The sequence below is a fragment of the Ictalurus furcatus genome, chromosome 1 (assembly GCF_023375685.1).
Source record: "Ictalurus furcatus strain D&B chromosome 1, Billie_1.0, whole genome shotgun sequence".
Lineage (NCBI taxonomy): Eukaryota > Metazoa > Chordata > Actinopteri > Siluriformes > Ictaluridae > Ictalurus > Ictalurus furcatus.
Window position 1 is genome coordinate 27083218 of NC_071255.1, and position 16972 is coordinate 27100189.

The window sequence follows — 16972 nt, forward strand, 5'->3', positions numbered from 1 at the left end:
ATGGTGTATATTTGGTATATTTGGTTTATATGGTGTGTATTTGGTATATATGGTGTATATAAGGTATATTTGGTATATATGGTGTATATTTGGTATATATGGTGTGTTTTTGGTATATATGGTATATATAAGGTATATTTGGTATATATGGTGTGTATTTGGTATATATGGTGTATATAAGGTATATTTGGTATATATGGTGTATATTTGGTATATATGGTGTGTATTTGGTATATATGGTGTATATAAGGTATATTTGGTATATATGGTGTGTATTTGGTATATATGGTGTATATAAGGTATATCTGGTATATATGGTATATAACAATGGTGCATTTATGTTTATTTGTCTTTGACTTGGCACAGAGCAAAAGAGAGGTTGTTTAAGTTGGCTGTGTCTGCTGCCTCTGTTGATTTAATGACCGTCACCTTGGTAAAGGCTGCAGGAGTAATTACAGGAAGAGTTTGCGTGCGTGGCTGTGCGTACATGTGGATGCGTATTTACATTCCTAGACGTTTGAATGAGCTTCCAGTTGAAAAACTGGTCAGTCCGGTCTTCTGTGAGGTCTAATTTCATTTTCTGCCAGAACATGCATTAAAAGAAAAGCACAACACCACCAAATATTAAAAGCTGCAATATTTTTCAAGGTACATTTAGAGCTTAACATCTAAATTATTATTTAAAATCTCTGCACTGTTTACCATATGCCAAATGATCCTTAAGCAGCCCTGGTATTTGGAGACTGTTTGCCAGGCCATTACTTATCGGCTGTCCACCAAACTTTCTGCGCAAAGCAGAAGAGGAAATGGCTCAAGACTATAATTTGTCATACGGGAACGCGAGGTTATTTAAAGAAGATGCGTGCTAGTAAATGTGCTTCCTATCAGACAACACAATCTACAAACACTTACTTACATTCCTGCTAATTCAGGTAATAGTTTTACAGTGTTATGAGTTGACTGATGTTTAGGCATGGGTGTGTATTATACACATTATTTTTATTCGATTTAAAAATAGATCGGCTAGCATGACTGCACATGCATGCAATCAGTTGTCCGAGAGTATCAGTGTGTCTATGATTACAGTGTTACAATTTCATCAAAGACCAAATCCCATTCCTGTAAACACACCTGGTTGTAATGTTCAGACCTCAATCGTTGATATGAAATCAGCGCTTGAAGTAAACCCATAGCAAGGCTCAGAAGTTGACTTGTATTGAGTTTTAAAGCTTATCTCCTTTCATACATACAGTTATGCCCAAAAGTTTGCATTCCCCTTGCAGAATCTGCTAAATCTTAATACTAAATCTTAACAAACTAAGAGGATCATAAAAATCCCATGTTGTGTTTTAATTAGGACTGTCCTGAATAAACTATTTCACATAGCAGATGTTTACATGTAGTCCAGAAGACAATAGATGGATTTATAAAAATTACCAGTCCAAAAGTCTACATACGCTTGATTATTAATACTGTGTGTTGTTACCTGGATGATCAATGACTGTGTTTATGTTTTGTGAGAGTTGTTCATGAGTCTCTTGTTTGTTCTGAGCAGTTAAACTGCTCACTGTTCTTCAGAAAAATCCTGCAGGTCCTTAACATTCTTTTGCTTTTCCAGCATATTCTGTATATTTGACCCCTTTCTAACAGTTGAGATCCATCTTTTCACTCTGAGGACAACTAAGGGACTCGTACACAACTATTACAAAAGGTGCAAACATTCATTGATTCTCAAGAAGGCAACACAATCCATTAAGAGCCAGGGGGGTGTAAACAACTGTAAATATACCACAGCGTCGATGAACTCTAACTCATTGGTCGGAAGGTGATGATTTAATTTTCTGTAACATCAGCTCTAGTGGTAGTTCTGGCTGTAATTCAAATGTATATTGGTGCACTCAGTCTAATATGTTATTGTTTCTATAGTAACAACTCCTGTACGGACGCCACTGTGCAGAAAAAATATGCTGTTTATTTACCATTTATGGAGGGAATCTCCAGTACCATGGCTACACGTTGCTGTTTTGACTTATTAACTTCAAGAAGTTGGGGGAAACGGAGCCTCCGGTGAAGGAATGACCGTGATATCAGGAACTAATTGTTTTCTGGATGTTCCACAGCATTAAATAAATTATGAGCAGTTTTTAAAAAAATTGTGTGCTTATTAAATGAATGCGGTTTAAGAGGAAAAACATTCTTAGACATGCTGCTATAAGAAAATAATGAACTTCAGGGTGATTACAGTAACTCCATCACATCACGGGAATGTAACAGCACATCTTTACATAATGATTATTGTGTGTGTGTGTGTGTGTGTGTGTGTGTGTGTGTTATGATCAGGCTCTGCTGGAGTTTCTAAGGAAGGTAGTGGCGTATGAGGAGAAGAACCGCATGAGTCTGTGGAACGTCTCCATGATTGTGGCGCCGAATCTATTCACGTTTAGGGGAAAGAAGGCCAAGCAGGAGGAGATGCAGGGGGCGGCAGATGCAGCTCACCTGGTCCGCCTTCTCATCGTCCACCAGGACATTCTGTGGACGGTGAGGCTTGTACAACTTTCAGATCCGATAGCGGCGGAAAGTGTAGCCATTAAGCGGCAGCTGATAAACTGTGACCGAGATCAATGCATTTGATTATTTAAACCCATTATCAGCAACGTGATCAGCATGAAGTCATCTAACCTGACTGTTTATTTATTGATTTAAAAAAAAAAAAAAATAGGGTTCAGCTGCCTAAAGCATGACGTCATTGCTAGTCTTAAATCCTCTTTATTTATTTTAGATGAATGAGGTTTTGTCCTCCAAATCCATCTTAACTTCAAGTGTTAAGCCTGGGAGAGATTTTCCTAATCACATGCCACATCTGTCCTAACACAAAGATGTTTGCTTTGTTTCAGGTGCCGTGTTTCCTCATCTCTCACGTGCGGAAAATGAACGAGGCTTCCATAAGTAAGAAGACTCCCAGCTCAGAGAAGACTAAGAGGAAACTACTGAGGAGACGCAACGCCGACAGAGAAAAAGAAAGGAGTGAGGTGGGCTTGTGTGTATGTGTGTATGTATGTATGTGTACGTATGTGTGTGTGTATGTGTGTGATCAGCCCGGAGTCACATGACCCATGCGTGCACAAAATGATTACTATAATTATACTATAACTATATAAAAAGTTATAGAGTGTCCTTAAAACTCTGATTTCAGGTCACTGATCTTCGTGAAGGGGTCATCAGGGTGCAGGCACCACTACATGCCAAGATCTCCATGGCGATCCAGCTGGACAGTAAGACGAAGGCTCGGGACGTGATGGCGCGATTTGATTTCGAGAATGGGTGTGTGAGCAGCATTTCTTTATTCCTACACACTGAGGAGTGCAGCTGAGCAGATGTGTCATATTTACCTTTTCTATTCTAGGCAAGCTTCTCGAAACAGCAGTAGAAAACAGAAGCGTTTTTTGTTCGAGGTTGGAGGGAATATCGGTAAGTCAGTGATTTAAAAAAAAAAAGAGAAAAAAAGCAAGCTTTCCTCTTGAATTCTATTCATTTTAATTTAAAGATTTCAACTTGTCATCAACTTTTGTAAAATAAAGCGAAACGTGTGGATTATAACCTTCTCAAGCGTATACGTTTACACAGCTGAATGCTTCAAATTAGTTTTAAGATGCATACAACTAGTGAGATGGATGTCAGTGTAAATTAACTTTCAAAAAAGAGAAATATAGAATAATAATAATAAAAAAAATAATAAAACCGTTTATTTTGATTCTAAAATCTGATTGGCTCCTCGAAAATCCTCACCGTGCGCACGCCTGTGACCACGTCTCAATAAATGCATTCTGTATAAATGTGTCAGGTTTTAAAGCAACAATTAGACTATTAGTTACAGTTTATCTTGTTGCTTAGTGATTAGCACGTTCGTCTCACACCTCCAGGGTCGGGGGTTCGATTCCCACCGTGGCCCTGTGTGTGTGGAGTTTGCATGTTCTCCCCGTGCTGTGGGGGTTTCCTCCGGGTACTTCGGTTTCCTCCTTCAGTCCAAAGACATGCATGGTAGGCTGATTGGCATGTCCAAAGTATCCGTAGTGTATGAATGGGTGTGTGAATGTGTATGTGATTGTGCCCTGCGATGGATTGGCACCCTGTCCAGGGTGTACCCCGCCTTGTGCACCATGCTCCATGGGATAGGCTCCAGGTTTCCCCGTGACCCTGAAGAAAGGATAAGTGGTATAGAAGATGGATGGATGGATGATAATAATAATAATAATAATAATAATAATAAATGTTTTACTAAACATGCTGTATTTTATCATCATGTTTATTATATAAACTCTCTCTCTCTCTCTCTCTCTCTCTCTCTCTCTCTCTATATATATATATATATATATAATATAATCATCATTTTGTTGTTTTAAATAAATTTAGGAATAACAGCTTACTGTTAATTGATTACATTGTGTGGTGGATGAACTGTTGTGTTTTTTGTTTTGTTTGTTTGTTTGTTTTTTGTTTGAAATTTTGTTAATAATAAATGTATATTTATTGAACACTGGATTTTATCATTGTGTTGTCACCAAAAGGCCATTCAGTGGCATTACTCATCATAAAATCACTGTAATGCACAGCCTCTCATGAGTTATTGCTTTATTAAATACTCTCGACAAGTAATTTTCCTATACAGGTGTATATACATCTCAAAAAATTTGAATAACATGGGAAAGTATTTTTTTTCCATAATTTAATTCAAAAAGTGGAACTTTCATATATTCTAGATTCATTACATGTAAAGTGAAATATTTTAAGCCATTTTTTTTGTTTTAATCTTGATGATTACGGCGTACAGCTCATGGCCATCAAAAATCCAGTATCTCAAAATATTAGAATAAAGAGTTTATAATACAGAAATGTCGCATTCCTAGTGTCAAGCCAGTTCTGAACAAGAGACAACAGAAGCGTCTTACCTGGGTTAAGAAGGAAAAGAACCGGACCGTTGCTCAGCGGTCCAAAATCCTTTTTCAGGTGAAAGTAAATGTTACTTTTCATTTGGAAATCAAGGTCCCAGAGTCTGGAGGAAGAGTGGAGAGGCACAGAATCCAAGCTGCTTGAAGTCCAGTGTGAAGTTTCCACAGCCAGTGATGATTTGAGGGGTCATGTCATCTGCTGGTGTTGGTCCACTGTGTTTTCTCAAGTTGAGAGTCGATGCAGCGTCTACCAGGAGATTTTAGAGCACTTCATGCTTCCATCTGCTGACAAGCTTTATGGAGATGCTGATTTCCTTTTCCAGCAGGACTTGGCACCTGCCCACAGTGCCAAAACTACTAGTAACTGGTTTGCTGAGCATGGTATTACTGTGCTTGATTGGCCAGCCGACTCGCCTGACCTGAACCCCATAGAGAATCTGAGAGACACCAGACCCAACAATACAGACGAGCTGAAGGCCGCTATCAAAGCAACCTGGGCTTCCAGAACACCTCAGCAGTGCCACAGGCTGATCACCTCCATGCCACACTGCATTGATGCAGTAATCTCTACAAAAGGATTAAAGCCCCGACTGAGTATCGAGTGCATAAATAAACATACTTTTCAGAAGGTCGACATTTATATATTATAAATTCTTTGTTCTAATATTTTGAGATACTGGATTTTTGATTTCCATGAGCTGTAAGATGTAATCATCAAGATTATATCAAACAAAAGGCTTGAAATATTTCACTTTATGTGTAATGAATCTAGAATATATGAAAGTTCCACATTTTGAATTAAATTCTGGGAAAACATGAACTTTTCCACGATGTTCTAATTGTTTGAGATGCACCTGTATTTTATAAAAATGCGACATCTTGTTTCTTAATTAGTTAAAACAAATGAATCTTTGGCAAACTGCTGTGGTATAAGAGGAAGAAAGGACTTCTGGACATGCTGTTATAGGAAAATAATCAACTTTAGGATGGTAGCTCCATCACATCATCCTGCTGTTGATTATTTTCCTATAACAGCATGCCTGTAGTGTTTTATTCCTTACATAATGCTAATGGTTCGTTTCACAGTTCAGTTTTTAGTGGTTTTTAAGTTTGTGTCCTGATGAGCAAAAGTGTACGCTGCTCTTAAAAAACAAAAATGTTGTGTTTTACGTAATCGGGTATGTAAACTTCTCATTCTTTTGATGTGTTCTGAAGTATTCTGAAAGTCTGTCTATGAGGAAGTGTGTCCAGACTTGTTCTGATGATACATTACTGTAACGTGATCATTTGTCTCACTGAATTTTGTCCCTAAATAAGGAATATTTTTTATTTCCAGGGGAGCGCTGCCTTGATCCGGACACTCACCTGCTAGAGGTTTACCGCGTGAATCCTCACTGTGAATGGGTCCTGAAGTCCAGAACAACCTGAGCGTATTTAGGCTACAGCTACAGATCGACTGAGGACGCTACAGCTGGGTCTCCTTTGTGCTCATTTCAGGATATGGGTCATGAAAACAGGAGATTGGAGAAGCAGCCCCTCTTTCCAAAACACGTTTAAAAAAAAAAAAAAACATGCAAGTTTTTAAACAATGGAGCTGAGACAACCTCATATTCCCGCTTTTCAGATATTTAGAAGGATTTTGATTTATCCTTCAAGTCTTAATGTGGAAAGCTGGATTTGAGGCAGGCAGTCTCCAGAAAGAGGGCTTTTCTTGTTTGTTTGGGGTTTTTTTTCCCCCTTTCTTCTCCACGGCTTGCGTCATACAGGATGAACAATGCAATGCTGGTCATTGAAACTGTTTCATGCCAAAAACATGGGCTCCTATCTTATTGATTTAAGGCCACTGTTGAAGCATGTTTTCCCAATGCGTACAAGGCCTCAAATGTAAAAAAAAAAAAAACAAAAACAAAAAAAAACAAAGCATGTACATATAATATTTATACCACTAATTTATCCAGGTATCTTGAGATTTTACCATGTAAACCGTAGCTGGTTTTGTATTACTTGCATACACTGACTGCATGCTTGCGATTAAGCCATGTGAACTTTGTGAACTTTATGATTAGGTACATTATGCATACTGATCATATAGTTTTCATTATTTTACCAAGTGAACTTTAAATGCCAATTCACAATGCGCTGATGTGGATTCAGTAGCTGTGCTGCATGAAACCCTAACAGGCTCTAGTGACTGTAGGCCGTCTGTTTTAAGCACTACATTATGAAAACTTTCTTGCACAGTAACCTGTGGACTGTGAATTTACAATGCAAATGAGACTCTCGACTGTTCTCGACAACTAAACTGAAGTAGAGAGTGATAACCATGCAGGCAAACGGGCTCATTGTGGAGCGTTGGGTTTCTGAACAAGCTGATAAGGACTGGTTTTTTATTTCGTTTCCACTTTCACTTCAACCCAATGCCTGTTTAGAGTTCGGTCCATAATCCTCCTCAATCCTCCTGCATCCAGTAGGCCAGCCGTACATCTCGCCTCTGCTCATTGCCAACACTAAGGTCACTGTTACTCTTAACACTAAGTATTGTAAACAAAGATGAACTCACTGCTCTAGTAATTGGTTCTCTTTTTGTACAAGGACTTGTTTTTTTTTGTTGTTTTTTTTATAATGTACTCAACTGTGTTATATTTTTATTTCGTTTTTGTATTAACATGATTTGACACTGCCAACTTTGACTTGTGTTTTTTTTTGTTTTTGTTTTTTTTTGCCTAAATATCACTGAATGCTCCAGTATTAACCATTGACCAGAATATCACCTGTACTGATAAAAGAACAGTACAGGAAGTCCAAGCAGTTGCTAAATTGCATCCATAAATAATTGACTACTCTGTATAATACACTTTAGAAACTGTAACTCTTGCTGCCTAACAATACGATATTAGGATGAGATCTATACCTTAAAAAACTTTTTTAAAAAGCGATTCCAGGTTACTTAGCTTTCTTAAATGTTTTATGCTGTTAATACTTGTACTAAAGGCAAGTAATACCAAGTGTTTACTTAATACACAAACAACAAATTCTTCCTTCTGAAGAACTATTCCCCTACTTAGTTAAATGACATCATATCCTGAAGTGTTTCATTCCTCTTATAATCACAGCAATGTGCCAACAATTCATTTTTTGTTTCAATTAAAGAACGTCATGCATTTAAAAAAAAAAAAAAAAAAAAAATCAATTTTTAGTTACGTTTAACGTTGTAGAATATCCTCAAAACAAGTTAGTTCTTATCATCACTTTCATTATGAAGCCATTTCCTTACCAGACTCTGTTTTTTCTTCACTCTTAAACATAATAAATAAAATAAAAGGCAGCTTGCCATGTTAGCGAGAAACTGCACAGCCTTTCATCCCGAAGACTTTCCTGTGTCGGAAAATGTAACGTTACAGCTTTATGTCTAACTCTTACAAAGTGCTGACACTGGAGACTCCTTCCAAAAACCATAAACAAACATCTCCTCACAGAAAACATATCCAATATCCAAGAATATTTGAATTATGTGTAGGTCCACCATACAAGACCCTGTGTTAAGCTGTTACTATAGAAACAATGAAAATGACCGTCAGAGCTCTTTGTAGAATATAAAACAGTTCCTTTTAGTGAAATACCTTGAACTTGTCAAATTCAAGCATTCAGAAGGACTGTGGTATCAGCTGATTTAAAACATTCATATTCCAAGAATCTTTGGCAAAAAAAAAACCATTTCACGATATTTGATAGTTTTGTAAACACCTTAAGCCTCTTTTAAAAAAAAAAAAAAGTTCAGCAGATCAGAGAGGGAAAAAAAGCTGATTTAAAAACCTAATTGTCACCATTTTTTTCTCTCATGCTCACTACAGTGACAGGAAAGAGCAGCTGTGAAGGAAATCTGGACCATCATCGTTAATCCTTACTGAAAGATAAATGGTAAATGGCGCACTTATGTAGCGCTTTTATCCAAAGCGCTTTACACTGTGTCTCACTCACCCATTCATACACACACATCAATGGTAGCAGAGCTGCCATGCAAGGCACTAACTTGCCATCGGGAGCAACTTGGGGTTTAGTGTCTTGCCCAAGGACACTTCGGCATGTGGAGTCATGTGGGCCGGGAATCGAACCGCCAACCCTACGATTAGTGGACAACCCGCTCTACCACCTGATCCGCAGCCACCCAATAAGATGGGCAAAGATGTGTAAAAAACCCCCAAATGTGATAGGAAGTGAATGAACGAGTTTCGCAGAGGAGGCTTCTTGGTAATTATGGTTCTTTTAAATGACCTGATGAAAGCATGTTTCATTAAAAGAAATTTTAAAAAATGAAACGAATGAGGAAGTTTCCTGAGCACTTCATTGCATTTTATTGCATTTTATTAACAAACATGAGCAGTGAATTTCCAAGATTCTCCAAATTCTGTGCAATGACATTACCAACAATTATTTTAGAAACTGGTTTAGTTAAAATAATTGGAACGGATTATTTTTTTTACACAAACAGTCCACAGGGAGTGATGGAAAGCACCGTCGAGTGGTTCAGCCAGCTGTAGCGGCGGGACAGGAGTGAGGAGAGACGCCAGGCCGAGTGAAGGCTGAACTGAACTCTAACGCGTCCGTGATATGTCCTTTGGAGAGGCGCAGGTTCCTCATGCAGCCCCGGAAAGACGTTCTGGCACTCAGACAGCTCTGCTTCACGTCAGCTGAAGTTAAGAGGAAAAGAAATATTAGAACACTTTAATTCCCACTTTTTGTTATGGTTGGAAATCTTGCTTGTCCTGTGTCTCTCAGTAAGCCTTTACTCAGTAATCTGACAGGACTTCAAATAAAACAAATGCACACTTGCAGTATCCATCCATCCATCCTTCCATCACCGCTTATCCTTCCTTCAGGGTCACGGGGAAACCTGGAGCCTATGTCAGGGAGCATGGGGCACAAGGCGGGGTACACCCTGGACAGGGTGCTAATCCATCGCAAGGCACAATCACATACACATTCACACACCCATTCATACACTACGGACACTTTGGACATGCCAATCAGCCTACCATGCATGTCTTTGGACTGGGGGAGGAAACCGGAGTACCCGGAGGAAACCCCCGCAGCACGGGGAGAACGTGCAAACTCCGCACACACAGGGCCACGGTGGGAATTGAACCCCCGACCCTGGAGGTCACATGCAGTATATTTCTTACAAATAAGAAGCGATGCAACAAGATAGAAAGCCATGTAGGGGAAATACCCGGATATCCTCCAACGTAGATGGGGTTCTTGGTCTCGGCTGAGGTAGAGGAAGAGTGTGGGTTCTCTGCGGTCACCGTCACTCCGTCTACAGTCAGACTCAGGCTGTGCTTTAGCTTCTTAGCCACCAGAGTGTGCCAGCGGCCGTCACACAGCAACGCCCGGCTCCTGGACACGGCCGAGAAGCGTCCAGCACCGTTATTCACATTGAACACCACCTGCATACACAACACACACACACACACACAAAGCAACATTACTGAGCAGCACAGACATACACTACAGCTTAGATTAGCTCAGAGACATAAAACAAAGCACAAACTTTGGAGATTTTATGTAAAAAAAAAAAAAAAAAAAAAAAAACACCTGCGTGATATTTTTAATAAGATTTCAGAATATAGTTACAAATTACTGCAGAATGACGTTAGTGACACTGAGCATTTTTGTGACAGTCTTGTCAATAATCTGCATTTTGTATGGAGATAAGAAGAGTGTACAAAGAGTTTGAGAAGTTCACTATGTTCACTATTTCAAACTGAAATTTGGAAGGTTTCATGAACCTGATCTCTCTTTTCATTTTTCAGCTCCTTTAAACTCATTCATAAATACTACACCGCAGCGGTGCTTGATTCTGATTGGACAGAAGGTGTTTATTAATTAAATTATCATTATTTTTTTTAAATAAAAGCAGCTTTGATGATAATGTTGGCTGTAAGGTTTATACTAATGCACCCTCTAATATGGTATTGTTTCTATAGCAACAGCTAATTCACAGGGGCTTTAAAAACACTGCGTTGATGCGGTGAAGTTTTCTGAAAGTAAACGATTATTTAGCATTTATGGAAGGAGTCTCCAGTATCAGTGATTTGTAACAGACCGGTAAATCTGTCTGAAACAAAGTTTTCAGTTTTATGTTAAGTTCTTTACATATTTATGAAAATAAGACAAGCAAATAACCAAGGACAGGCCACCCACGGTTAGACTAGTATATGCATACTGTGTTTAGTGTGGACGGAAAGTTTGGGGTCCTGGTGTGTTCCTCACCTGTCCATTGAGGAGCTCCAGTCCGATGGCGTCCACTCTGGCGCTACTCACTCCCAGCAGAACGCCATCCAGCGCTGTGGAACGCAACTCCAAGCTCACGATCACATCAGAGCCCACGTAATAACCGTCTTTCACTGAAACACAGAGAGAAACCAAGACACAAGAGTCTCAGTGTTTCCTGAAGTGAAAAGTCTCTTCATTTTTAATTAACCAGCGTGATCATTAAAACAGCTGTGGTACAATCGCTTAAGAGGAAATGACTCTGGGATGCAGTTCTAGTTGTAAACTGTGTGATACTGACTGAACGCGGCGTATCCTGAGCCGTTGAAGAAGGTGCCGTCTTGCACTGAGCTGAAGCAGGAGCCGGTGTCATGAGATGCCGCTGCGTTATTCACGTTCAGTTCAGCATTGTTCAGCTTGACCTTCTGCACACAGCCGGCTACACTGTGGGTCACCTGCAACACACACACACACACAAACACACACGCCAAATGGAAATCACTCAAATTGGTCCATATATGGATATTTTGGTGGCTGTGGCTCAGTTGGTAGAGCGGGTTGTCCACTAATCGTAGGGTTGGCGGTTCGATTCCCGGCCCACGTGACTCTGCATGCCAAAGTTTCCTTGGGCAAGACACTGAACCCCAAGTTGCTCCCGATGGCAAGTTAGCACCTTGCATGGCAGTTACATTTACATTACAGTTACATTAGCAGCTTTGTAGAACCGCTAAAGTTAAAAATGCACAATGCACTTCTATTGAGGTGTCACACTTTTTAACAATAACATCCATCCATCTATTGGGTCACTGGGGAGCCTAGAGCCAATCCGAGGGAACTCTGGGCACAAGGCAGGGGACACCCTGTATGGGGTACAAACCATCGCAGAGCACAATCATACACACTCTTACACGCTACAGACAAATGACAAATGCCAGTCAGCCTACAATGCATGTCTTCGGACTAGAGGAGGAAACCGGAGTACCTGGAGGAAACCCACAGGGAGAACAGGCAAACTCCACGCACACAGGGTGGAGGCGTGATTCGAACCTCCAACCCTGGAGGTGCAAGGCAAATGTACTACCCTCTTTTTTTGGTGATGCTAAAAAACATGCATGGAAAACATTTTTTAATGCCGTGTGTCTGACACAACAGTGTGTTGTGGTACCAAATTTTCTTCATACATATCATGAATCATGATAACATCTATAAGTATCATGATGGAATATTTTTGCCGTATCTCCTACCCCTATGTTTAAGCACTTGCTCATTTAACAGGATGTTACACCTTCACAGTTTTTTCCAACAAAATAACACGGATGCTCTTAAGTTCCTGCACAAACAGTGTAATTCTTGTGAAGGATCAGTTTCGGAAGTAGATAAACACTCACATTTCCAATCCTCTTGGCTGTATATCCTGTTGGCAATCCACCCACGTACAGCTTCCCTTCCACATCCAGACTCTGGCCTTTAATGGCTGTTTGCACCGACTCGGCTCCATCGACACTGATCAGTATACTCTTCTTACTAAAGTTGGTCCTCACCTGTGCACATATAAATACACACACACACACACACACACAAACCCCATAAATCATGCTCTCTAGGGAAAGAGAAAAGGAAAGATCCTTAGGCATATGAGGCGGTTACTCACAGTGTGCCACAGTCCATCACTGATGTGTGTGTGTGATGAGGTGATGGCAGGTCCTTTGCCCAGGTCACAAGAGAACAGCAGTCGATCTCCCAGCAGCTGCAGCACTGCATAATCCTGCTGATTAGCATTAGCCATGTAGTACAGGATCCCACTGTGAGCCAGTGTACGGATCGACAGCTCAATTGTAAAACTGCAGACAAAGAGCATAGCAATTAGATGCAACAAAACATCTGTTCGGCATAGATGAAAAAAAAAGGATACTTTGACCATATTAACAGACCACATAGTTTGGTTGTTTTTTGGTATCCAAACATTCCGGGTCGCTAGCTGGCTATGAGTGCTGCTCTGACAGATTAAAGCAAGCTGCCTCCTCGTCAGGATTAAACTCTCTGATACCTATGGTGAGCTAGCCTGTATAATGAGATACAGACCAGAACTGAGCAGTATGTTTTTATGCTTACTGTAGCTGCTTTTTCATATCAGAACGTCAAGAGCCATGAAGTTCTTATTAACCGTTTATTTGTTTCTAGACACTAGTATTCTTGGGAATGACATTAAGTGGGTGCATTGAGCCATAGCTGAGAAAAGGACTGGATGTGAAACTTTATGAAAGTTTATGAGGTTATGGCACAGGCCTCCTGAATAATGCACATGTAAACATAAGAGGTCATGTTCTGTACACTGCTCATGAATAAATACCTGTAGTGTTTGAGACAATAATGAGAGATTTTACTAAAAACAAATGGCAGACTAAATCACAATATAAATGCAAGAGAAGACCAAGAACCTGTGTATTCTTCATGAATGGTTTTAGCAAGTTGTGCCATCCATTCATTTTCCATACTGCTTATCCCACACAGGGTTGCAGGGAGCCTGGAGCCTATCCCAGGGGACTCAGGACACACCCTAGACGGGGTGCCAACCCATTGCATGTTACACTCACACACAACGCATGACTTTGGACTGGGGGAGGAAATCGGAGTACCCAGAGGAAACCCCCGAAGCACGGGGAGAACATGCAAAGTCCACGCACATAGGGCGGAGGCATAAGTTGAACCTCCAAAACTTCATCTCAGTGCTCTGTATTTAACTCTCTAACCCTCCAGTTGCTATCAATTCATGCTGGAAATATGGATGAAAAATATATACTGGGACATATGGAAGAATGGGACAGTTTTTAAAAAGGATTTAGTTCCTTCAAGTGCCTACCTCGACCTGACCGTTTTATTCTTGAAGCCGAACATCATGTGACTGTTTTTGGAGAGTCCAAGCTGGTGTGCATCTGGGATACTTCCTGTGTTATCCATGGCAGCGCACTGCAGAAGTACAATTACCATATAAGTCCATGTCAATGTGCAACATTCTTATCACATGAAACTTGTTTTGACAAAACAGTGTGGAATCTAAGGCATGTGACAGAGCAGCTACATACCTTGTATTGTACTTTTCTGTAAATAGACTAGTGACTGTAATAATACATAATATAGTACATTATAATGTATGTGATGTGATGGTGATCGTGATGGTGTTATACAGTTGCAATCAAAATTATTCAACCCCCACTGCAAATCAGGTTTATTGTCAAAATGTACAGACTTTCAGCTGTTTGTAATGAACAAATCAAACAAAAGCAATTGAAATAGTTCAACACAACTAATGCTTCAAGTGGTTTCCCCAAATTCAACTGAAAATGCAATTTATAATGACTTCTCCAGTTTCAGAATGATTCAACGCCCTGAATAGAATCCCTCACAACAGCACAAATATGCAAAACAGGTGTTGTCTCAAACACACCTGAGGCAACTAATCAAGGGCTTCATTAGTCGCACCAGGTGTACCTGAGCTGGAACACATGAAATACCTGAACTGGTTTGTCATGGGGGTTGAATAATTTTGATCGAAACTGTAACTATATAACATGATGATTACTCTGCATCGTCTAAACATATATATATATATATATATATATATATATATATATATATATATATATATATATATATATATATATATATACATACATATATATACACGCACACAGTGTATTTCATGGTTAATAAACATTCTTAATTATTTTATACCATGCACAGCTAAAGGTATATCTTTTATGGGCTTCACACTGCATATATTAGGATCATCAGTTGAAATGAATCAGAAATAATTAGGCCAATCCTGTAAACATTTTTGAATCTGAAACCACTGAAACCAATTAATTTGTTCCACACTGGCACAAAAATCTCTTGTAGATATAAATACTTAATACAGTGTTAAACTGTTTCATTCATGTTGGCGATCTCAGTAGGCTTCTGAAAAAACCTGCGTCATTAGGGATTAGATCTAAAAATTATTTGGAGCGGTAAAGCTGTCCTAATCCGACCTCCTACCACCATCCAAACAGCTGAAATGGAAAAATTAGAACTGAGGATTTCAGGAAGCGGCTGCCAAGTTTCAACTAAACCTTTAGTTCTGTTTATGGCATTGTGAAATTGTCCAAATGTTATCATTAAATAGATCAACTTTTTCTTATTTTTTATTTCCTATTAACAGCACCACTTAAACAGTATTTATTCATTTTAATATTGTGTGTGTGCGTGTGTTAGAGCAGTGGTTTTCAAAGTGGGGGCCGCCAGGGGGCACCCGGGGGGCCTCAACAATTTGGTGTGCCCATCCCTCCCACTAGTATGTTTTCTCTTTCTCACTCTCAGACAACCACACACACACACACACACACACAACCAATTCCTAATGTAATATAATGTAAAGATGTAAGATGTAATTATTAATAAAAAAAGGGGGATATATACAGAAGTCTGTATTTTTAATGTGTTTTAAAGACATTGTGCAAAAGGCGGGGCTCGGTCAAATGTTAATGCCATTTGGGGGGCCTTGCCCTGGAAAAGTTTGGGAACCCCTGTGTTAGTGCACACTCACAGTGGTGGCTCCAGGTGTAACAGCACTGAGTTCACCGGGAGGTGACATGGGTCTCTGGTCCGGGCCAGCAGTGGGCTCTGCCTCCACATCGCCCTCGTCTGGCAGAAGCAGGCGCTTAGGACGCTCCTCCAGCAGACAGCTGTCCATGTCCACTCCCTCATACTTCACTGCCCCCGACAGGTCCAACAGCCTAACACACATACACACATTCTTTACATTACACACTAGCTAACCATGCAACTTATGTCATAAAGACAATATTTCCTAATCATTCTGTTCAGGTGATGACTCAAATCATTTACTGGATAGAAAAACACTGGTATCTAAAGAATGTCACTACTTGGTACAGTACGTCATGTTTTCTGCAGTTAATAATGTAGGCTGTACATCAGTACAGTGTGATAATCATCACATGAATATTCCAGAAATATCACTTTAGCATCAGTCTCCAACATTTCCAAGTCGCTTTTCCTTGTAATCAGTAATCCTATTCTACTAATTTAACAATATATAATAATGTTTTTCATAATACTACATGTGTCACGTTTAGGAGGCGAAGGCGAATGCAAGAGCCGAGTATTTTATTAAGAAAAGTGCTAACATAAACATAAAAAAACCTGAAAACAAGGACATGAACTGTGGTTACATACAGACTATGGGCGATACTGTGGCACACAAGACCATTACAACAAAAGCTTAACAACCAGACACTGAAACACTACTGAAGAACTACAGTGCAGAATGAGAGTTTGATGCAACTTAATGTTCAGAATTAAATAATAATAATCATTTTGTATATAATAATAGTTCATACTACACACTATAGTATAATATAGTATAACTATGGTTCAAACTGTCAAACTGTCCAAAATAACAAAGAACAAAAAAATAAGTTTAAATACTAAATAAAGTATTTAGGATAAAAGAACATTAATGTCTAATGAAATAACTATAACTCTATGAAAATTACTACAAAAATTTAAACGTAAAATACAAAAATCTAAAAAATATAAAAGACCAGGATAATGTGGATTTAAAAACAATAACAGCGTGTGTTTCTAATGATCGGTGGTAGATGTGGGACAGTGGTAGATCAGTAGTTAAGATGTTGGACTAGTGATCAGAAGGTTGTGAGTTAAATCCCAGCCCTGTTAAGATGCCAGTGCTGGGCCCT

General features: G+C 39.4%; 2 protein-coding genes across 4 annotated transcripts in view; one reads left to right on the top strand and one right to left on the bottom strand.

Annotated features, from left to right (window-relative positions):
* arhgap28 (Rho GTPase activating protein 28) overlaps positions 1 to 6866 on the top strand; it is a 36806-nt gene extending 29940 nt beyond the window's left edge. For all 3 annotated transcript variants that reach the window (XM_053635026.1, XM_053635035.1, XM_053635042.1), the window contains exons 11-15: positions 2341 to 2538; positions 2895 to 3029; positions 3194 to 3321; positions 3404 to 3468; positions 6283 to 6866. In XM_053635026.1, coding sequence (XP_053491001.1) covers positions 2341 to 2538; positions 2895 to 3029; positions 3194 to 3321; positions 3404 to 3468; positions 6283 to 6374 — 618 coding nt within the window. In that variant the 3' untranslated portion in view covers positions 6375 to 6866. The remainder of the gene's footprint in view (positions 1 to 2340; positions 2539 to 2894; positions 3030 to 3193; positions 3322 to 3403; positions 3469 to 6282) is intronic.
* An 817-nt stretch (positions 6867 to 7683) lies between these two features.
* The window catches only part of lama1 (laminin, alpha 1), a 53365-nt gene continuing 44076 nt past the window's right edge, over positions 7684 to 16972 (bottom strand). Inside the window, exons 55-62 of the mRNA XM_053635013.1 lie at positions 15799 to 15988; positions 14077 to 14183; positions 12868 to 13057; positions 12605 to 12757; positions 11518 to 11671; positions 11217 to 11350; positions 10174 to 10390; positions 7684 to 9634 (exon numbers count right to left, since the gene is read on the bottom strand). Coding sequence (XP_053490988.1) covers positions 9471 to 9634; positions 10174 to 10390; positions 11217 to 11350; positions 11518 to 11671; positions 12605 to 12757; positions 12868 to 13057; positions 14077 to 14183; positions 15799 to 15988 — 1309 coding nt within the window. The 3' untranslated portion in view covers positions 7684 to 9470. The remainder of the gene's footprint in view (positions 9635 to 10173; positions 10391 to 11216; positions 11351 to 11517; positions 11672 to 12604; positions 12758 to 12867; positions 13058 to 14076; positions 14184 to 15798; positions 15989 to 16972) is intronic.